This window comes from Epinephelus lanceolatus, chromosome 11 (genome assembly GCF_041903045.1).
Source record: "Epinephelus lanceolatus isolate andai-2023 chromosome 11, ASM4190304v1, whole genome shotgun sequence".
NCBI classification, from domain to species: Eukaryota; Metazoa; Chordata; class Actinopteri; order Perciformes; family Serranidae; genus Epinephelus; species Epinephelus lanceolatus.
Genome location: NC_135744.1, coordinates 11,430,215 through 11,454,320, shown reverse-complemented (window position 1 = coordinate 11,454,320; position 24,106 = coordinate 11,430,215). Strand labels below are relative to the sequence as shown.

Below are 24,106 nucleotides of genomic sequence, written 5' to 3'. Positions count from 1 at the left end.
CTTGTCAGTTAGGTTCTCCCTGTCCCTATTGTCCTGCTCATGAAAAAATACTTTGCTATTTCACTGTAAAATGAATTTTGCAGTGAGTCCTGGTTTGCTCTTGTTACTGCTGTGTTTCGATAGGGTCTTATTGTTATCAAAATGCTAGGGAATATATTGTGTTGAAAGAATTTTGTTAGAACTAAAGCCTCAAGAAACTATTAGGGTCAGTTATAATCCAAGCATAATTAGATTTAAATAATTGAATAAATTAAACTAAATGGAAGAAAATTAAATGTGCCAACATGGACTTACATTATAAAAAATCAAATTTGCTTATATGTTTTAATGTAAGTAAAGAAAAATGTGGTTGCTTTTAACTCTGATTTCCTCAGCAGGACTGCCAGCAAATAAATGTTGGTTGAGGCACAGTAGGATACTTCATACAAATCTGATCTGATCTGCTACAAGAAATCCAGGAAAGTTATTAAAATTTAAATGATGACTATTATTAACTTATAATCCACATTCAGCTCAACTGCAAACACGGCATTTGATGCCATAACCACAAATGATAGTTGTTTTGCTGGAGCTCCTGTGTTGCTGCTGACAGTAGAAAATGTGTTAGTAACACATTTGACACTAGTTGCAAGCTTACTGACACATGCATGGTGGGTAATTTCATACTCTGTGTATTCACTAGGACAGCAATAACACTGCAGATAATTGAATGGAATATTCTTGTTTCCGGTCTTGGTTTACACTGGCTGACAGCATCATTTGTACAGTCTCTTTGTCTAGGTTGAGTCACCACTGCCATATACAGTAAATGATGTTTCGTTTTTGACAGTTTCCTCATTTGTGAGGAAACTGCTGTCCACCTGACTTTCATGTCATTCAGACATGAGAGAAACTGGGACAACTATTGCAATTACACGGTGGGAGCTCCACTCAGAAACAGCTGACGTTGGGAATTGAATGTACCCAATGTAGTGGGGGGCCTCAGTAGTGCCTGGTGGCCCCGCAGTGTTCGGTCTGGCTAAAGTGTAACATGCTTGAAGGTTTCAGCACATAAGCTTTGTTTCCAATAAGCATCCCGGTTCAATTTGGTTCAGTTTGTTACACATTAGAATTGTTAGTTTCCCGTTTCTATTGTCAAAAGTTGTTGATGGTACCAATAGAATACAATAGAACGTCCATTCTGCACGTTTTTTCCACACCCTCTGTTGAGGTACCTAACACACTGATCTGATACTAAAAGGTGGAACTAGAAACATTGCAGTCCACAGATTGATCCGGAGAGAATTCCAGCTTTTGCACTACAAGAACTCAGTGCACAAACCTGCTTCTGAAAATAGCTACGTGCTACCTAGTTCCATGGACGATCAGCGAGGTACAGGTGTTCCTCTGCATGGCCCGTGAAGAAGCAATACAGCCAGGGGTGGAAATCCCGGGGGGGACAGGGGGGACATGACTCCCCCTTCAGTAAAGCTGTCCCCCCCCTAGAATAATTTGAGACACAATTAATAATTTTTGAACAATGCAGTGGTATTTATTGAAAGCACAATGTAAGCAGTGCTTATTATAATCGCGCAATAATGTGCTATTTAAAGATTTAGTCCCCCCCTCCCATTCCTAGTAGTGGTATATCCCACACTCTTTTCAATGGGCGGGGCTACTTGGCAGCAGTAGCAGCGTGTGGCTGGAACCGCTGTCCACATCGCACATCGCAGGGTAAGATGTACACTCACACAGACAGTTTAACTTACACAAGTTACAACACATCCCATTTACTGTTACAACAAGCCCCAGGCCCAGGCTGATAATATAAACTGTCTGCAACATTTCTCCTGCATTGTTCAAAAGCCTACTCAATTACGAGTGCTGCTAAGCTAAAAGCTAATGATTAAGCTCAGAGTTTAGTGATAGTCAGAGAGGACAGGAGAGAAAGAAGAGGGAGAGGACAGGACAAGAGCAGTCAGTGGCGGAGCGGCTCGTAATCTATGGGTACCTGTCTGTAGACTCTCCACCTGTCAGTGAGACATGAAAGACGTGCAGTCTAACGGACGAGGAGCGGTCATTACGTGCGACTATTACGCACGGTTGTGACGGAGCGTAGCTATGGGTACTTGTCTGTAGGCTCTCCACCTGTCAGTGAGACAAACATGAAAGACGTGCAGTCTAACCGACGAGGAGCGGTCATTACGTGCGACTATTACGCACGGTTGTGAGGTGCGCAGCGGCAGATCTGACAGCACACTGTTTATAAACCAGTTTACCAGTTTAATTGCAGGAAATGTTTAGTTGTTAAGCCATTTCTCATAAGTATAGACATTCACTCTGCCTGTTGGAGAGATAGAGAGAAGATTAAAGCATCAAATTGCGGTAAAAGATGCTGTATAAAAGACAGGCTACAACTTTTTTTCCTTGTCCCCCCCCCTGGAATTATTCTCTAAAATTTCACTGTTTATTGTCCCCCCCCAACAATGAAATGGGATTTTCGCCCCTGAATACAGCGAGAGCTGGAAGGAGCAGTGATGCAGATACTACCATCTGGTGACAACCCTGCCTACATATGAGTACTGTGTGTGGTGTAAACACTAAACAGATCTGTGGTTTAGGTACATGTCTGTACGGGTAACATATAGGAGTGGGAATTGCCAGGCTCCTCGAGAGTCGATCTGATTACGATTCAGAGAGCAACAATTTGATATGAAACGATTACTGATGCATCACAAAGCATCAACATTTTTGACTTCTATACATGATTTATTTTTCTCACTGTGTGACCACTTACTTACTTTAAAAACATAGCGTACTGTATTTGTAGTGATCCATAATTAAATTAACAGAAGAATTTACTTGCCTACAGTGTGGCTTTTGTCCAGGTCCAATTCTCCTTCAACCTTATATGGAAAATGCTTCCATACCCAAGCTTTTAAATCAGCTGGATTGTATCCATATGCAACTCCAATCCAAATGTAACTAGATGTAATAAGTTACATTACTTTGATGAAGTAATTAAACAGTTAAAATACTTATTACAATTTTGACAGGGTAACTAGTACAGTGTTTTCCACAGGATTTTGGGAAAGTATGGGGGGAAAGAAAGAAAGAAAGAAAGAAAGAAAGAAAGAAAATTTTGAACATTGTAAATTGAAATTGAAATGAATTTGTATACAAAATGTACAGAAAGGTAAAATCATCAAGTTTTGAAAAAGTATTGCAATTTCATTTTGTCTTTAATATTATTATCTTATATTATCTTTGTAATATGATTATCTTATATAATGTTATTACTATCCTAAAACATTCTCCAGGTCCTCTGTAACTCTGCAGGACTTATTTCCACCCTGCCCAGCAGCAGTACCGTGGCGAACGGTCCCTAACTGCGGGGAGAACGGAGCAGGCTTTTTCCCGGTCCCTCTTCTCCACACTTTGGGCTCTAGTTTCGCAGACCAGGTGAGGCGGGGGCGCAGCGCACCTGCTCTTCGCCAACTGGGTGTGGCCAGGCGGATTTTGCAAGTTTGGCACACTCGTCTGTCCCACCTCCGTCCCTCCTACCTGCGCAAGTCGGAAAGAGGGAGGAGAGAAGGCGTGGAGTGGGTTTTACACACATCACACCAATCAAATGAGCCCCTCTCCTCGCCCTTAAATGCGTCGCACGAAGGCGTAATGAGAGTTTACTCAATTCGCCATTGCAGAAGAGAGCAGCAGCGTCAGACGGCCAAACTTCTCCCAGGAGGAACCTGATGTTTTGGTCTGGGAGGTCCAAGCTCGCAGTGTCCGAATATACGGAACTGCGAGCAGACCTCCACGGGCTGATGATGCAAAGGTAGCCTGGGAGGAGGTCACCACAATTGTAAATCAATGATGCGTTTCTCTCGTGCGCGCGCGCTCTCTCTCTTTCTCTCTCGCAGTCTCACTCTGTTTCTTTTCTTTTGACTTTTCTAAGATGACAAATGCTGAATATATACTCCCTATCTGATGCTGTGGCTGTTTGTGGTTGGCTGAGAGGGATGTGAACTCATTAGTTTGCAGCTGTTTAATCAAATCAGGTTGGGTTTCCATTATGCGTGCCAAACGTGCCAAACGGCGCCAATCCCCTTTGATCTAACATCAGATGTGACGGGACAGTCAATATAGAGATACATTTATGTGCTGATTGCAGATAGTTGCATTGAATAGTGGTTTTGTGGGTATTTATTGCATCGTTAATGTGCCTGATATTCTGGAAACTTGCCTGTGAGGTTTTGGTGACGTGTGCGCACTGTCTGCCAGTCAGCCAAACTTCGGCTTACACCGGCTGCGCTCCCCCTGCGCTGACAGTAGACTTGGTTTCAGATGGCGAGCTTTTAGCGCACCTTTGGCGAAGCCTTTTGGCACGAAACTGTCACTGCGCCAAGCTGGATCTGTCAACACCTCCCCCTGCTGCGCCGCCACACCCATCTCAGCGCACCTCGGTCTGCCAAACTACCAAACTGAGTGCGCCTCGGGTTGCGCTGCTCGAAATTAGCTCTGCGCGGGGTTCGCCACCCTGCGCTGCGCCGGGAAACTAGAGCCCTTTGACTTATTTCCACCCAGCCGACAGTGGGACTTATATTCATTGTGCCAACAGTGGCTTGGAAAACCGCCCATAACCGTGTCACATGCGGAAGAGGGAAGGCGGCTGGAGTTCCTCCAACATTTGCGGTTAGATTATCATATATTTTTATTGACAAAAATATAGGCTGCTTCAGCTGATTTTTTTTATGCGCACATGTGCCCCTAAATATTTTTTACAGTTCGCACACACATATTTTTAGTCACGTGAAACGCTCGGCAGCCTAAATCTTTTGGTCAAATTAAACTATGGCGGGCCGCCATAGTTTCGTTAATTAATGGGAAACACTATAGTAATCTATGACCTATTACATTTTAAAAGTAACCTTGCAAACACTGGTGTCCAGTGATTGCATACTGTAGTATTTCATCAAAAATAGTATTAAATTACTACATACTGTTGTATAGTAAATGGTCCACAGCCTTTTTATTTTAAAGTTAAATGTATTAATTAATTAATTTGAAAGCACTTTGCAATCTACTGCCTGTATGAGCATAGTATAATGAGGGGGAGGCGGAGTGCACTACTGTTTCGATGCCGAATTGTTCACGTCTGCATCACGATGCATCTAAGAATTAATTATTTTACCCACCACTACCCCCTCAGTGTATTACACTGAAAGTGTTTGGTGTAAACGTGGCACACTTCACAAGTAAGACATCTGGCCTCAAATTCTGTATGTATTGTGGAGCAGCCACGGTGAGCAGTGGTGAGACAGTGGAAATTTGCTACTAAAGTTAGTTACCACTGACAGTTAAGTGCTATCACCTCAGTACAAAAAGATTCAAAATGCCTTTGAGGACACATATATGTAATCATTGGATTTATGAAGAAGGTGTAAGTCACAGACTGGCTGTACTGTTGTGGCTCCAAGTCTCACAAGCTGGTTAAAATGGCATCATGCTGGTACCACATCATAAGCCAAATCAGTCATCGAAACCTGGACTACTACAACAGCTGCAGTCTGAATCAACTGCGGGAAAGTGTGACTCATTACACGAAGATGGCCATTGAAACAAGTGGTCTGCAAATGTAGCATTGCTATAACTGTGTCTTGAGCCCATGGACGTCTGGAGAGAAATTCTGGTCCTAAAATGTCAAATAACGAGGACTGGCAGAGGCAGAGGCAGCCATTTGGTTGGCTCTGATGTTGAAATCTCATACCCACAGACTGTTTTCTGTTTTAAAAAGTAATATTGTAAAAAGCTATAAAACACATCCACAGGGACCCATAAATACAGAACACCAGATAAAGATTTTTGTGTCTCCTGTGCAGCTCAGGTTGAATTGTGCACACGGTATTTAACATTACTTTATATTATATATTACAGCTTATCCTTGATATTTTATTGCATGTGCTTGAAGGGGATACAGAATATTTTAAATCTTATAAATGAAATGTTCAAAGAGCAGGCTAGCGAACACTTGCCCTCTTCATTATGTCTAATTGGGAACATGCACTTAACTTTTTCTGATGTCATAGTCTGATGTCAAAGCAGTCAATTGTCACATACACTATTGTCTCTACTCTTCACTCACATGACAACTGGCCTTGATCACAAGACCACCTATAATAAGGGAAACTCTTCTATGCAACCTAAAACGTCCAACATGAAAAGGAAAGGATGTTGTAAGATTGCAGCAAAGATGGCAGTGTCAAAGCTTAGTTACAAAATTGTCTTGTAACAGCACTAAGGCTTTGTCTAAATATCAAACAGCCTGACAGAAGTACACGTTTCTTATCGGAAGTCTGTCAGACACAACTAAGTCAATACAGGCCAGAGGGACAAATCCTTTAGTGTGATTATCATCGTGTACAAACAGCTTATCAGCTGGTGTCCTGGTGGATCAGTGTCATAAGAGTTATAGCATGAACACTGATGTTCTCGGTTTGAATCAGACTCTGGACCATTGCAGCATGTCAGCCCCCACACTCAGTGCTTTTTCGAGAGGCTGAGAGGAGTGGTTCTATGAATGGCAGTGTCAGTCTGTCGGTCGGTCAGTTGGTCAGGTGTTCCACCACTTTGTTTCAGACTGAAATATTAATGGATGGGATTGCCATGAAATGTTGGTCAGACATTCATGAACCCCAGAGAATGAATCCTAATGACTTTTCTCCCAGTGCTACCATGAGATAAGGTCCATATTTATAATTTTGAGTGAAATGTCTCGACAATTATTGAATAGATTGTCAAGGAGTTTGGCACAGACATTCAATTGCCCCTTAGGATGAACTGTAATAATGCTGATGATTCTCTGACTCATCTCCCATCAGCCTCTGCTACTTTTTTGGTTATTGCTATTCAGCAAATTTTAGCATGCTAGCACCTTTAACATGACATGTAATCATGATAAACATAATACTTGTCAACCTGTTAGCATTGTCAGCATAATCAAGCCAGTTTTATTTATATAGCCCAACATCACAATTTGTGTCAGGGGGCTTTACAGTCCGTAGCATATGACACCCTCTGCCCTTGAATCCTTGCAGCAGATAAGGAAAAACTTCCCCCAAAATTAAAAAAAGGAAAATAGAAGAAACCTCATGAAGAGCAATTAAGAGGTATTCCTCTCCTGGGCTATACAGTAGATATAGTGTGTAGAATAGAATGTAACAGCATAGGCGATCCAAATGAAAAAAATGATACAAAGAACATGAACATTAACTGTATGCAACCAATGTAAGAATGTTGCCATGCTAGAATTAACATACAGCTCAAGGCACTGCTGCACAGTGTAGCCTCACAAAGCTCTTAGCGTGGCTATAGACTCAGTGTTCCACTGTAAACTATTAAGAAAAAAAAGAAAAACTAATTACACAGCTTTAAAATGACCAGTTTCATCTATTGTGGAAATGCCCTTCTCATCATTCTTCTGTTTTCTAAGAAGCACATTAGACTTTCGAAATTCAGACTGAAAAGACTCAGGGTCACATATTTAGCATCTGTTCAAGATTGCAAATGCTTCTGTTGAGATTTTGTTATTTTCTCAGCAAAAACACAGTACCACAGTCAAGTTTGCCGTGAAAATAACAAAACAGTAATCTACCATCTAAATTCTGAAAATCAATTATCACAGCCAAATGACAGCTAAAATCAGTAGTAGGGGGTTCCTAGCTTTAGTTACTCAAAACAAAACTGTGTTAATCCACTACATGACTTTTCTCCAATTGTTGACATACTCTGTAGTCTCTGTGGTGACTGCGTAATTAGATTAAAGGTGCAGTCAGCAATTCTAATCCAATACGCGTTTTGTCAAATTAGGGGGTTGGTTAGCTGTCTGTTCTTAGCCTGGGAACCAGATGAATCTGTGAGCTCATGTTTCATTTGCTTTCCCTCCCATTCAGACAGATTTCAGCTGGCGTGGGCTGGGCTGGGCCAATCAAACTATTTATTTAATATTATACAGGTTTGACACAATGATTGACATAGGAGCGTCACCAGTCCAGATTTGAAAAGTCACATGTCACACATTTCGCTTCTCTGATTTGATGTGTTTGCAACCAGTCTGCTCCATGCAGTGCAATGCACCAGGCTCATGAAACTCAGATCAAACTGTCAAACTATTTCAGAGATACATTTTAGTGAACTGTTTAGCTGTAATTACAGCAAGTTTGTGACCAGGCTGCCATTTTCTTTGCTGCTTAAAAATGGACCAAGCACCATCCCAACTTGCATGTGTCGCTTAGCACTATGTCACATGTTTCGTTGCTCTGAATGGTTGTAAGTCTATGGAATTGCCTCCAGGGGCATTTTGGTTTGCACCTGTTGATAACACCCCATGGAAATTGAAAATAAACTGAGAGGTTCCAGACTACCTCACATTTGGATGTACTCTGATGATGCCAGGCTAGTCCAAATCTGGTGTTCATAAACAGCCCTGGCACTGTAAGTGGGAAACAAACAAAGTTGGACTGAGCCCCACAACACTATTCCAGCCAATCAGCAACAGGAGGCGTTTGCAGGACAGGGGAAAGACCATGGATGTATAAAGAGAAAGGCAGTGGGAGCAAGAGAGATGGTAAATCTGGCACATGCTAACATGCTTAACTTCACATTGAACATTAACAGTCTTTCTCCAGGATCACCAACTCCCCCTTTAACTGTGGAATGATAAACATACTCACGATTGTGACAATCAAATACAGATTACCTCCCCATTATCACCAAATAGTCTTAAAGTTTATAGATTGTCTTAAATACCCACTTTCAAATGTTTTTAGAGTTGTTAACACATGGACATATGTCTGCATCTGTGGCCATCTCTGTGATCATTTGACAGATGCAAAACATTTGGCATTGGTCCATTATGAGCCCTTGAAATTAGTCATGCAGACTGCTGACCCACATTTGGGACTTCAGCTGAGGGAAAAGGCAACAAGGAAGTTGTAAAAAACAAAAGCAAAAAAAAACATAGGATGTGGGGAAGTACTTGAGGGAAAAACAAATAGCCTTTGGCTTCTTGTTTTGCTTATGAATTGTCATCTTTTTATTGGGCCTACAGTTTCTTTTTTTTTTCCAGAATGCAATAACTGGTTTATAAACTTAAACAGGGTCAGACAGGCTAATCTGCTGTCTTGCTGGAAGAGAGGAGACACCATTTCCCCTCACCTCTTCTACATGTGATTCATACAGTAGACTGACAGGTCAATTCATGTACATTTCTCACGATGTCAGTCTCTGACTTTTGCGAGTTAACACCGGGCTTTTCTCTCTGGATAAATGTGGACATAGCCTGATAGATTATAGGCTACTTGTCATGCTTCCATGGCCAAGTGGTATTAGGCTTCACTTCAGACTGTACCATTCACACTTCTACACCCGCGTCACACACATAAATTACACATATAGATCAGTCTCCCTTACACTAGTCTAAATGACATGTAGTGGGGGGCTATTATGCATTTAGCACGTGTTAAAGATTACAATCAGCCCCCTCCTCCCGGTCACTACAGGTTTCTTTCGGTTGTGCTGCACAGCCGACTGCTTATGCTGCTGCCGTCGTTAGCCGAGTATTGAGCTACCAGCTGACCTACTTTCTCTGCTCTCAGCCACTCGGTCCTGTTTACAAGCCACTGCCAGCGGAGGATGTGGAGTACAGTGCCTGGAAAATAGACGGACACAGTCCGCAACTAGCAAAGGGACCACGGACGGGAAATTTGACCGTGTGTCGTTGGTAAATTAGGGCTGCCAAAGCCACGGGCAGCTCACCGGCGATTAATAACAGCGCGTTATTAACTTAGGCGTTGTTATGCAATTTAACGCTTTCAGTGCGCTCGCCTGGTCAGTCTGTCGCTGGTAGTTGCACTCGGCTGCTATGCTTTAGTTTCCTTTAAAAAATGACTAGATTGATAAAAGTTAAGTGTGGATCTTTTTTTCTGCTGGGGAGCCCCTTTCAAGGTACGTGAGATTTAATTAAAGCTTTGAGTTTCGCGTCACGAGCGCTGAATGTTGTCATGTTGCTGCCACTCGCTTACTCTGTTCATAACATCAAAGTTCACGAGTGGCCTCTTTGCAAATTAAAGGAGAGGGGGTTGACTGCATGATGAGCCCCTTTCGAGATTTTCTACGAGACCCAGACTGCGCAGGCTAAACATATACAGTGTTTGGTCAAACACAGGAGTCTGTATTAGCAGCGTTACACATACACAGCGCTCTTGAATGCTGCTTACATGTTTTCGGCTCACAGTCATCAAGTGCCCTGGTTACAAGGTTGAAATAACCTATTTTTCTCCATTGAACCCCTGCTGATGACATTGATGGCAAAACACTGAAAGGATTTTCGTCATTGTCTCCTCTAAGACGTCAGATAGCAAAAATGTTAAATGTCACAGGAAAAGAAATTCTTAAATAATTTCTCAGCGGGCTTAGGTCAGGCTGATGTTACCCAACCTGGCAGCTTTAAGTCTACTGGAGTTCACATTTCTCTGACTAACTCACTGTTTTCTTGTTCACAAAGCATTTTGGCTTCTTATTTGCAGCTGACGTATCCTTGCAGAGAAAGAGAGAGATTTCCTCTGTTTGACCCGGGGGTATAGTGTGGCAGAATAACTTATTTACTATAGGCTGTACTCAGAGTTAAAGGGTCATTGAGTGCACTCATGGGCCTTCCCGCTGTTTGTCATTTGTAGGTGTGTAACCAATAGAAGTATTTCCTGTTTCCTTATCACTTAAGGGAAGCTTTACCTATAGCAGACATCCCAACAGAAAACTGAAACTTTTTTAATTTAGAAACTAACCATATGTTTTTACATGTTCAGATTTTTGCCACTTTGAATTTTCATTAATGTACACACCTCTGTATATGCAAATAATACTGTATTGATGGGTTAATATGATGATATAAGCAAAGGACCTGCAGATACATTTGTGATCACATATGTGTTGGACATACTTCGTTGAGTTTATCCATTTGTAAATAGCCTGTATTTTAATATTTAACTACAATAACTGTCCTCTGGGGAATTTAATGAGTTAAGGGATATGATTTCATTTATTTACATGCAATGGAAGCTAAAGCAACCAGACCTAGATACATGTCACACCAGACATTTTCAGTTTGGCTGGAGCTAAGCTTGTACAGACCCAGTTAATGTTTACTTGACAGCTTGGTCTGTCGGCTCAAAACCAGATGCAGGTGGAAGTGGTCAGGCAGTGTAAACTTTTACACCAGCAGACAGTAGCAGTCACTACCCCATAGTCTGTGGTTGGATTAGTATCTTAAAGTAATCTAGAGGCATAAGAGCAGCAAAACACTGTGAGCCCTCTGGCCGGAATACCGTGGTATTTTTACCAGTGGCAACAACGGGGCTAGTATTGTTTTCACCTTTTGAGTCTGTTTGTGTGTGTCATTGTGGCAGAATGTGTTCCTGGTGACATCCAATGTTGAGGGAACTACCAGTGAGGCAGTTCTGAGTACTTAACCAGGGGTTATGTCTGTCTGTCTGTCTGCCTGCTTGTGGACAGACTTTATCACCACAATAGCGTCACAACCACGTGGCAACCTCTGGGGCTGAAAAATGAAGCCAACACAGAAGTGCCAAAACCTAGTTTTCTGAATGGCCGCTTGAAATTGGCTCCAGAAGCCAGTCAGTCCCCATGTTAAAATGCCCAACTTTACAGCAGAAATAAACATGTTTACTGCCTGGTGGAAAAAATCTGTTTTAGTCCGTATAGCTAATTTCAACATTCATGACAACTGTATGGGGGTGAATTTTACATAACTAATCCATTTACATTACGTGTAATTAAAGACGGGCTGCTTTGAGTCATGGGCTGTCTGTAAATAATGTCCTTAGCTTCTCAGTCAGATCCACCTCCTCGCTCCTTCACAGTGCCAACCACTTGCCCAAATACGGTCACTTCGGGGTCCAAAAAACCAAGATGGTGACGGCCATAATGTTGAACTTGAGGCTTCAAAATGGTACTCCACAAACCGATGGGTGATGTCATGGTAGCTACAGTATGTCCATAATTTTTACTGTCTATGGTCTCAATTGCTCAAGATACAGTCACGAAGTCTGAGCAATGGCGTGGTAGTAGGGGGGCAGAAAGGAGGGAAGGGGTCATTGGGACTCCCACTTTAAGCCCCTGGCCCACATTTGTTTTGAGTCGCGGATCACTGTATCGCTGATGGAATGATCCCATCGCAAGATGGTCGCTAGTTGCAGAATGTTGTCGGCTGTCAGAGCTTGCAGACTGCCTTTTCTCATTTGCAGTCTGTTCTTATTCTTGTGTGTGTGTGTATGTCTGTGTGTGTGTGTGTGTGTGAGAGAGAGAGAGAGAGAGAGAGAGAGCAGGTGAAACATTAGCATGATAAACCTGGTGAAAAAGTCCCCTCTTGATCGTATTAATCATCAGCAGCACTTAATGGGTGGATTTGATTTGAATGGATGATATTTCAGGGAGCAGATTTTTTTTTACAGAACCACTTTCAAATAAGCATAATTTATAATTCATAACTAATGGCTTTATGAGTTTTTGCTCTATAACTTATCATGGTGGGACATGGCAGAATACAGTCAACAACAATAAAATTATTATGGCGATGATAAAGATAAATTTTATTGTGAGCTTTTTACTGCTTTGCTCAATAACCTAGTAACCGTTAATGGAGCCATTATTTACATCTTACCCAGTTTGTCTTTTGCGGAAGCAGACAGGTTAGTTTGACAGACATGGTCTGTGGCATTTAAAGTGTCTGTTTTGAAACATCAAGAAATTGAAAACTGCTACAAGTGTCAGAGCTGGTGATATTGGCTGGGTTTGAACTTTTTTAGTAATAATACATAAGTTATATGAGTCACATATAATGACCATTTCTGCTTTGATAAAAACAAAGTGATGATGAGATCAATATCTATTCTATATTAATTATGTTGTGATAAGGCTTCTGGAAAATCAATTGAGAAACTGGACAGGCCTGTTTTTGGCTGATCTCTGCTTTTATCTGCTTCATGATTTTAAAATAACTGAAAGATTTGAAAGGCAAACAATGTGTTAAGCTGTCTGTGTGACAGAACTGTGTCAGATCTGAAGGTACCGCTCAGTATGCTATGCATCAAATGACAGTATGTGCATGCCATCAATATGGGAAAATCTATGCAAATTCACATGTGGCAGGAAAATCATTGCAGCTGCAGTTGTTACTAGCTGAAACTGACAGACTCGCCGGCCACGCCTCAATCACTGGTGCCAAACAGGTATTTTGTCTTTGACTGCTTGAGGGAAATTCTGCTGTCAACATCTTTCATCTGTACCCAGGCCTTCAACGTACAAGCCATTATTATCGTGAAATTACCGATGGTATCAAAAGCAAACCTGTGTGCTTTAGATGTATGATCCATCATCAACTAAGAGCTAGGTGTTGATAATCTGTGAATGAGGATCTGACAGATAACATGACTTTATTTTATTTTTTTTTATTTACAAGATGACAGACTAATATGTTCAAAGACCTGCACCATTGTGTGCATGAATCAGTAAAGAAGTAAAAGTGAAGAGGGAGCAAGGGCTTTCAAGATATCCAGAGGATTCCATCTTATCGACACAGCATGGAAAAAAATATGTTTTAAAATCTACGGTATACTAGTGATGTTTGCCTCAGGAAACCTAAGGAGTACAACATTATATGCCACAACAAGCTATAGGGTGAGGTGTGAGGCTCAGCTGTGGCAGCAGAGGCTTTTCCTCCATTAAACTTTAAAATGAAACCAACACTCTCTTAAGAAAGACACCATTATTCTTTTGTTTGTTTGTTTGTTTGTTTTGTTTGGAAGGTTATGTACAATAATGAAGTAAGTTCTTGTCAGAGTAATAATCTCCATCTCCGTTACAGCCTGTTTACATTTAGCCTTAACCATGAACTTGAACTTCAGTGTACTGGCTAGTGTCAGGAGTTCAGGTTGCTTTAAATACCCACAGGCACAAGTGTAACTGGACTCTGGTGTTTTTTAGCTGTTTAACCTCAATACGTGAAAAGAATGCAGGCTGATATGTGAGGTTTCATTTTACACAGCTTTGCGGAGTGACGTATACGGTAAAGTAAAGCTGCATAAAGTGATTCTTGATGCACCTAAAATTGCATATTTTCAGTCAAATTTCCATCTAGACAATTTATAGTATCAGTTAAATTGAATTATCAATATTTTCCCCCTTTTCTACCAAAAATATGCACTTTTTTAAACATTGAAAATCCCACTAAAATAGGCAATAAACCCCTTTCCTATTGCCAGTAGACCTAAGCTGTGAACATGGCTCTGCAGTTGACGTTTAGGCCTATGCCCTTTTGTTCCCTGGGGTGTCACATTCAATGTCGGGAATGCGCTGGAAAACAACCTTGCTCCCATTTTTTTCCCAGTGCCCACTCGTAGTATTGAAGCAAGCGATGAATACCTGATAAAATACCTAAAGAGTCATTTCACATGGGATTAAATGTCGATTGTAACCTTTCTAACTAAAGACAAAAACCAGGTATTAGTGGGTTTTAGTGGATTTTTTTGTCCAGTGGGAAACTGGGTTTTCATTTGTTTTATGTTTCTTTTTTTTCATGTTTTTTTCATGATGATTTTAGCTCCTCTATCAATATTTCAGGAACTTTATTGGATTGAGGAGGTTTCAGTCTCTGTAACACTGTAATCTGTCTAAACAGTAGTTGTTGGCAGTAAGCGAGGACATCACTGCAGTAAATGCAGAGGTTATGTCTGCTTTAGTGTTTACCTCAGTGACAGCAAATGTTTTTCTTGCTGAACATGAAAAGAATGTCATGATCAATTCAGGAAACATTAAAATCTGAATGGCCCAATTAAATAAATAGCTTGAATTTTCTACAACAATTTAGGATTGCATTCAGCTAAACATCCTTGAGTGCAACGCTTCTCCCTGCTTTCTTTTCTAATGGGTTTGTGTGTGGGTAGGAGAGGAAAGGAGGAGATGTTGGGTTTGTTAACATGAATTTAAGACTCATGGAAAGGTGTGTTTTAATTGAAATGGTTTGTGCAATTGTGCTAGTTCCTACCTTCGTGTGCATCACAGATGAATGTGAGATTATAAAGGACATGAAAAGCTCAGTGTTAACATCTAACAAAACTTCTATTCATTCAGCGAACCAAAAACAAAATGCCAGCTTGTAAAAATGTTAACTTTTCCCCAAACAATATGTCTAGGCAACTAAACTAAAGGTTAGGAAAAGATTGGGCACATTGAGACTACAGAACTATTAGAGTATGATTGAGGTTAGTTAATGTAAAACACTTTGAAATGTTTAAAATTAGGTAAAGACTATATGTATGCCTCAAGACTGCTGACATGAAGTAGGAGAAGTGGATGTGAAACTGGGCTTTGTGTGTTTAAATTAAACAGTACATCCACCCACTTAAACAGTACATCCACCCACATAACTTCCTGCATTGGAACTAAATCCTGTCAGCCAGAGTAAATAACAATTGCAAATTAATTGCATATGAACGTAATCTATTGAAGAAATCAAGGCCGCTTCACAGTCAAAGCCTTTCAGTAGTGTCTGCTTTGTGCCATGTCTGATTTCTTTACATTCAGAAGTGTATTCTGACCCATTTGATTTTGGTGTGTAACAGAGAAAATGTGAATCAACATATGAACTTGGGTTACAGAGTGTAAAGAAGCAACCAAAAAGAAATTGTAGCTTAATAATTGAATGTAGTGCCAAACAGGAATTTGGATCCTGGAAGGATTTTACTGTGTTACATAAAGCGTGAAAGTAGAGAGTTTGTGATGTGGAAAAAAATAGCAAATTAAAAAAAAAAAAAAAAACAGCGATTCTGTTATCTGTTGAATTAAAAGTAAGGGGAACATATGAGCATAACAAAAACTGTGAACAGCAGGGCCTGGTTTGAAGGTATAAAGCTGTATTTAGATTTGACATGATTTAGCCTCAGGTCAAAGAATCAGTGAGGTGCTTTTAGCTTAAAGCCACAGTTGATAGCTTTTATGATAATATATGTGTTGCATAGTCATTATATTCTGAAAGAAGTATACAAGACAGATAATCTGTGTGAAAAAGGTGTCCCTTCTTTTCCTACTGCCTCTAATGGCATTTGCTAGAATCAGACTGTTCACCAAAAACAACCAATCAAAGTTGAGCTCTAAAATGAGAAAGTTTTTGATAGTTGACCAAGCACCGCCCACTGACCAGACAAACTTTCTCATTTTACAGCTAAACAGTACACTAAAATTCTGAAAACATTTGGGATGAGAAATAGGCAATGCAGTCACAGAATCTTGATTCATATTTGATCATTGCTGCCTAATTTGACAGTAGGACTGCAGTTTCCGAGCAGTGATTGACATGATTGACTGTGACAGGTTCAGCAAATATTCTAAAAAGTTGTTGTGTTTTTTTTTTTTTTTTTTAATTTTTTTTTTTTTTAAATAAACGTTACCAGCTGTAGCTTTAACAGTAGTCAGTTTTGGCATATCAACTGATGTAGATTGTATAAGACATTAGAGGTGTTCTTAACTTTCCAAGTCCTACAGGATTTTAAATCGGATTATATCTCCTGATAGAGCAGGAATTTCAGAACTTCAGTGAAGATGCAAATCAAAGATGAAGTCCCTAGTAAACAGCGATATTAAACATATGTATTTGCCATTAAGACAATTTATATATGTGTAATGATGAAAAAGGAGGTTGCGCATCAACAGTGATGATACTCAGAGTGCTAAACCCAAAAATCCAATATAATCAAAAATGTAAAAATGGTAGCACATCTCATATTGCCAAGTTAAGGAGGCGGACATTGTACTCACATTTGACTTCTTTTAATGGCTCACATCAAAAAAACAAATGCTAACGTGCTTCGGCACATGGCCTTCTTCAGAGCGTTTTATATATGTATACTTTGGTTTATTCTTTAGAATAACATTTATTGTCTAAGGTTGATCCTTACACATTATCAGCAGTTTGCAGTATCAGATTCTTCTGTTACTCCTTTCTAAAATCCGCTGGCTGTTACTGGCTTGCTTCTTCCTCCTCTTATATGTTGCACCACTTGAGAAGTGTCTTGAGCCGCAGTGCCCTGCTTTGGCACTTGAAATGTATCTTTTTTTCCCCCCTTGCACATCCTTTCATCCATTAGCTCTACCTGCTTATCCTTCAGAAGGCTGCAGGAGGACTGGAGCCAGCTGACATTGGGCGAGAGGCGAGGCACGGGCTGGATAGGTCACCAGTTAATCACAGAGCAGACACATAGTGGAGACAGAACCATTCCTATGTTGACAGATTAACATGCAGTGCATACAGTTGTGTGATGCATAGATTGTATAAAATAATTGGCATAGCCATTTAGACGTCGCTCATAGGTTTGTGGACCAAAATTGTTTTGTGTACCAGGCTGTAAACATGTTTATTTCTGCTGTAAAGGTGAGCATTTTAACATGGTGGTCTATGAGGATTGACTTGCCTCTAGAGCCAGCCTCAAATGGCCATTTTAGGAACTGTAGTTTTTTTTGCTCTTCCTTGTTGGCTTCATTTTTCAGTCCTGGAGGTTGCAGCTTCAAGTGGAGAAGGGGGATATTGAAACCTAAGATAAAAAAATTCTACAATTAAATAACTCAGTTTCAGTATTATAATGTTTTTCTTTCACATTACAAAAGGACACAAGACTCTGTCAGCTCAGGCTAGTTTAAAGTAAAGTACAGGATGCAGCTTTTCTTAGAGAGTTGTACGTTTTATATGATAGTCAGTTATTTAGGGTTGCACCACATCACTCTGAACTTTCCATGGAAGTATTCCACCTCTGACAATGGGTCTCATTTTGATTTGAAATCATGGAAAATGCAATGATGGTAGTTTCCCCAGAGGCTTCTTGTGTACATTACCCAGTGTAACCCGGTCAAACTCAGACAAATACTGACTGCCTGAATACACATCACCTACTAACTGTAATAATAACCTGGATATAATTGATATATAATGTAAGATATTTCCAGACCACAAAACCATGAGCTAATTTAATCAAGGCTAAAGGAAAGAAGTGTGTTTAGTTTTCCTACTGGAAACATGACCATTTAAAGTGGCTGGGAGTAAAACAACTTTGTTTCTGTGACTATTTCAGTCAGTTGAAATTTGGTGACAGAGATGACGTGTGTTCTGTTAACCACATAAAAACTGTATGCAGACAATTTATTAATATCTGCAATCAAATATAGTCATATGTTGTTTCACTGCCGCTGACCAAGGCTCCAGTGTGTGAGCTCTCAGTTTGGTTTATAATAGAAGTGTCTGCTCCGTGTTGTTTAAGCTTTACACAGAGGATGTGAAGGAGGTGACTGTTCTACACTGTTTTTTATGCTGGGTTATCAAAAGAGGTTTTTGCCTCAGACGTTTTCTAGGTCAGGGGAGCTCCTCCTGTGCAACAACACTTCTTTAGTGATGAGGCACGGTACTCAGGTTTTAGCTTAGGATTGCTAATGCACTTTACATTGTATTATTAATGGTTATCCGGCAAAACACAAGACCTATTATAAAAAAAAAAGAATTTTTTGCGCAGATGGATGGAAGATCTTCCTGTATTTAATGCATGTCTCAAAGAAAATACTTGCTCATGTTATCATGAGTTTATACCGTTTTCATCCTCAACAGCTTGGCCACATACGGGATGCTGTAATCAGTTTTTTCTCTGTTTTAACAGGATTTGGCGTTTCTTTGGTGAACTCGAGGAGGTGTTGGGCAACTGGTCCACGGTAGGTTTTTCCAAAAGAGTGTTCAGACGAGGTCAGCGCGGATGGGACTTATAAGACTTCAGAAAGGGCCTGGTTGGGAAAAGGAGTGAGTATGGACAACCTTTCTGACTTCGGGGGCCCCTGTCCATCCAGCCGCAGGGAATGGGAGTGAGTAGAAAAATTTAACTTTGCAATCTTAAATGTATTTCTGTTTCATACGCAATTCTTTGTATCTACACATTTTATATGTGCAAATAATTCTTCAACATTTGAGTTATTCCTAATAAAGATGCTACATTAGTTCATATAAAGGAGGAAAGAAACCTGAGCTGAGATATGTCTGCATGTAAATGTTGTGAAACATGCATTGGAGACCCCATTTATTCAGCTTTAACAGGCTTCTCATGTGAGTCCAATTCTAACATGATGATAAGATGCTGATGTATTCAGCCTGGAATAACTTGGCTTTGAGATCCACATTTTAAACAGCTTCCTTTATGGATTGTAACCATTCATGGGTAAAAGGTTAATTATTGGTTAATCATTAAAAGTATCTAGAATACAAAATGCATGTTTTGCCTTGGTGACAGTTTTATTTAAGCAATACATTTTGGCTATTTTTGATGCACAAGTATTAAAAAAAACAAATGTGTTTTATTTATGAAACACGTTTCTTCACTATTGAATTTCTACCATCATTGCCTGAACATTGCCACTGGCTTCTTTTGGCTCGCTGATAATATAGACAGGATGTTCAAGAGGATTTAATACAGTTTTTGTAATTTTCTCCTTAAAATACCTTCTTTATCCCTCTTTTTCTATCACTATGTCATATTTCAGTGGTTGGCAAATTTGGATGAGCAGCATCAGAAAAATGTCTGTCTAAAAAATGGCCACACATACTTTTCTTTTCATAGCCGCTGAGCAGTTGTTCAGTGTGTTCCAGAGATCTATTATTATTCCTGTGAAATGAATGGCAGTAAAAAAAGGGAGCTGAACTGCTAGTAAGAAAGTCTGAAAAGATGTTTTTCAGTCAAACTATGGCAAAGTTAGTGCTGAAGAGAAATGGATGGGAATGTGGGTTGACTCTGGCTTAAGGAATAAAATGATAGGAGACAAATGGATGGGTGAAAGTGATTTCTAAGAAAAATTCAGTGAACTCTTCCACAGTTTTTAATTGTCAGTATAAAACGCACAACTGTAAAAACACATTCTACAAATTAATTTAGTAAATTTAGGCTCTGAACAATTGAAGAAATCTGTGCCATGCACATTGCTTAACCCCCCAGCTATATTTTGCAGTGCCATCTGCAAAGCACAGAACATTTCTCACAGATGTGATCAGAGCACTTACATCTGTAAAGGGTAATGAAGCATTTTAATGAATCACTTTGCGGCTTTAATAATATTGATCTAACACACTCGCACACAGAATTTGGAACACAAGCACACCTCTAAACTTTTCCTTTGCTTATTCTTTGTTATACCGGTAGTCTCCATGTTGCACTGTATATCATGACAATGAATCCCCCCTTTTTTTTCTAAAGGCATTATGCAGTACAGTTCATGTATTAATGTAGCATTGCATGACTGTTTTATGCTCTGGCCACAACAATAAACCAAATCACTGCAGACACGGACACCATATTTTCATATTATTATATGATCGTACCTCATTACCAGTACATCATTTTTTAAATTCAGTTTTATCTATACAGCCCAAAACTACAAATCCTAAATTTGTCTCAGGGGGTTTGACAATCTGCTCTGCAAACAACACTCTTTATCCTTACACCCTCAAGACAGATAAGAAAAAACTGCTCGAAAAAATTATAGAAACTTTAATAACATAGTAAATATACATCTCTAGCCAATACTACCATGTAAGTATTGTCTTATTTCAATGAATAAATAAAAGACAGGACTGTTATTACAATCTGTATATGCAATATGCACAGAGTTCTACACAGGCCTAAAACTCAAACCTGAACCAGAAGCTTTATTTTGGCTTCTTAATCTATAACTGACTGTTAGCATTCCAGGTTAATGCTACATTCTTTCTCTTCTTCTTGCCAAAAAGCAACACATGACATGTATGGATGCAGATAATTGGCACAGTTAGAGAAAGAGAGAAATTTCTCAACAGATTGAAGTAGAAAATAACCAAACCCAACCTAAGCCTGAAGCTTTACACAACAAAACACTTGGAACCCAACTCACACCCAGCAGGACCCGTCAAAGTGTCAGGGTCGGGTGGCTGAGGTCTAGTGGCACTCCTTGCGATTGCGTACGTGTGGTTATAGTAACATGCACAGATTAACTTGCTACTGGCTGTATTCAGGTTAAGTCTAATATCAGTGTGGCTGTTTTCACATACCTCAGTGCTTTATGACTTTATGGTTATGTCTTTTGCCATTAATGAGCTTGTTGCAGTATATTAAACTCCACTCGTGCTGTTGTGGCCTCAGATAGTGAATATATACTGGCAGTAATGTGTAAAAACAGTTACACTGGCTGCTGGCTAAGGCCTCCCTTTGCTCTGAAAGGTGTCTGTCTTCTGATACATAACATGTGATTTCACATAGTTCTTGTTATTATCAGACTGTGTGAGCCTGCGTGTGTGCAGATAGCATAATCCATAAAAATATACTGTATATGGAGTAGGACGTTGACATGCCACAGTGACCTGATGTAGCCAGCTGATCACTATTTGTCTCTGTTAACCTCCTGAATTTGTCTGACTCATAGAAGACATTTTAACATATCATCATGAATGCTAGCCGTAACATGTCATTTTTCTAGTATGATGAGGCAAATGTGTCTGCTGTGAAAAGATGTCTTTGTTAAAGCATCAAAGGAACTACATTTACTGTGTCCCTCCCTGTTTTTTAGCACCAACAGCTGCGTGGATGATTTGATGGATGAAGATGAGAAAGACAGGGCAAAAAGGTACTCAGTCTGGTGTTTATGTTTGTGTTTGTATGTCTGTCAGTCTGGACGTCTCTCTGACTGAACATACAGTACGTTACATGTGTATGTGTCTTCCTCTGCTCCCTCGGGAAACTTGCATCTTTGGTGTTTTTAAAAGAACTCTGAAATTTCAGTGTCACATTATGGTTAACAGTGAAGCCCATAAAAGTAGAGGTGTATTTGAGTGCGATATTAGATTAAAAAATAGACATAATTCAGGTAAAAATGCATTCACAAGTGATGATTTCTTTTGTCACCTCTTGCTCCTCCTTCCTTTCAGCTGTCATATGTAATGTAATATTCCTCACATTTTTAGAGAAAGGTAGATTCCTTCTTAATAGAAGAGCTCCGGATGTAATACTTAATATCTGGTGTCTGGCCATGGGAAAGTTTTTTTAATTAATATGTATGAAAGAAGCAATTTCTAATCTCAACAAATGAAATTTGTCCTCGATCCTCCCAAATACCTTCATTGATCCCTTTGATGAAATGTGTAGAAATGAATTCATATAAACCTCAAATGCACTAAAATGGTAGATGTTCTAAAATATTTTGGCTCTCTATAATTCCAGATTAGTTGCTATTAAAAGAGCTGTCTCAAATCACACAGCTGTCACTCACACACTGTTCAAAGAACCGCAGTTTTTGGCACTTTCCAGCCCTGGACATTGCCACATGATCACAAACTTTATCCTTTCTCTTATCTAAGCTGCATTATTCACTTATGGACACAGAGGATATACAAAACAAAAAGACAGACACAGACGTAGAGCAACGCTAGCATTCTCTTGGAGTTGTGTTTTTGCCCACCTGTTGAATGTATATCCAATATTCTCTTTTTGTTTCCACCATCTCCTGAGGAAATAATTCTGTCTGTCTGCTGTTTGTTGTGTAGCGGATTCAGGGCACAGTGGGTTTATCAGAGCTTGTTTGCTGAAAACAGCTGCTGAAAATGGTATTGATTAGAGTAAACATGTGGGTTGTGAATCCAACACAGTGAGCTGAAAGAGGCTAAAGAGTTGAACTACACTCCTTGCAACTTGATTCAGTAATACAAATAATTTGATGATGCTTTAATCGAGTGGAGAACAACGCCTTTTTGAGAAAGGAATCAAGATGAAAATAAACCAGTAGGCTGTACAGTAATTGCACTGCTGTGTTCTGTAATACATCCCCATGCTGCTGTTACCTCGTTTGTTTCTTTCTCTCTCCCTTTTTGGTCGTCTGTTGTCAACTGTTTTCATTTTTTTATCTGTCTGAAACTAAATGTGTCTCTGCAGTCTTGGCAGGCTTTTGAAAAAAGTGATGCACAGTCTGGACAGGATAAATAAACCTTAAACTACAGGTGTTTCTTTGGCTAAGCTTCCACCTGCGATTCCAATGATTTATAATTGTTCTCTTGTGTTGACTGCTGTAGGGCATCTCGTAACAAATCAGAAAAGAAAAGAAGAGACCAATTCAATGTGCTCATCAAGGAGCTTTGCACCATGCTGCAGGGTCAAGGCCATCCGCGCAAGATGGACAAGTCCACCATACTGCAGAGAACTATTGACTTCCTGCAGAAACAGAAAGGTAGTCAAATGTAACATAATCTTTACACAGCATGTGTTCTCAGTTTGAAAAATGTTAAGGGACACCTTTATATGTTCCTTCTTTATGTCCATTATTACCTAATGCACTTCTTCGCAGGCAGAAGTTTATTAGATTTAATCTTCCTCCTTGTCTTTTTCAGACATCACTGCACAGAACGAAACTTGTGATGTGAGACAGGACTGGAAGCCTTCGTTCCTCAGTAATGAGGAGTTCACTCAGCTAATGCTGGAGGTAAAGCTCAGGAGGATGTTTGTGGAGAAGCCCAAGATGATTAAGCTCTGACATTGAGTAACATTGTTAATAAAAAAGAAAGAGGAAACACTCTCCCTAAAATGCCCATGGAGAGCAGAGCAACATGGCATGATGAGAATTACATTTTCGACTGAATTATATTTTCCCTGTTGTTAAAGTTTACACCTTTTCCAAGTGGTTATCTAAAAGCAGTGTCTGTAACCTAAGAACTCCTTAAGTGTGGCAGGAGTACAGGAGGCACTTTTAGGCAAATAGAGCACAAGAAATATTTTGTAAGGCTATCACAGATGATGATGACATGTAACAACATAAGAGTGCAATTTCTCATTTTTCCCCCTTCTCACAGGCCCTAGATGGTTTCTTGGTAGCATTAACTACAGATGGAAACATCATATACGTATCTGACAGTGTGTCTTCACTCATTGGCCATTTACCGGTAAGTTAGGAAGCTGAAATAAGTTATTTTATTCACTGGCTTACACTGTAATTATCTGAGTATGTATAAAGTATA

At 39.9% G+C, this 24,106-nt stretch overlaps 1 protein-coding gene across 7 annotated transcripts in view; it reads left to right on the top strand.

Annotated features, from left to right (window-relative positions):
- npas2 (neuronal PAS domain protein 2) overlaps positions 1 to 24,106 on the top strand; it is a 61,513-nt gene that overhangs the window by 16,116 nt on the left and 21,291 nt on the right. Inside the window, exons 1-6 of one of the 7 annotated variants that reach the window (XM_078172253.1) lie at positions 9,518 to 9,981; positions 18,750 to 18,948; positions 21,673 to 21,729; positions 23,168 to 23,322; positions 23,483 to 23,574; positions 23,942 to 24,031. In XM_078172253.1, the coding sequence (XP_078028379.1) occupies positions 18,893 to 18,948; positions 21,673 to 21,729; positions 23,168 to 23,322; positions 23,483 to 23,574; positions 23,942 to 24,031 (450 nt within the window). In that variant the 5' untranslated portion in view covers positions 9,518 to 9,981; positions 18,750 to 18,892. Of the gene's footprint in view, positions 1 to 9,517; positions 9,982 to 18,749; positions 18,949 to 21,672; positions 21,730 to 23,167; positions 23,323 to 23,482; positions 23,575 to 23,941; positions 24,032 to 24,106 lie in introns of those variants that run through there. The other 6 variants (XM_078172251.1, XM_033642901.2, XM_033642892.2 and 3 more) reach the window with 6 other exon arrangements.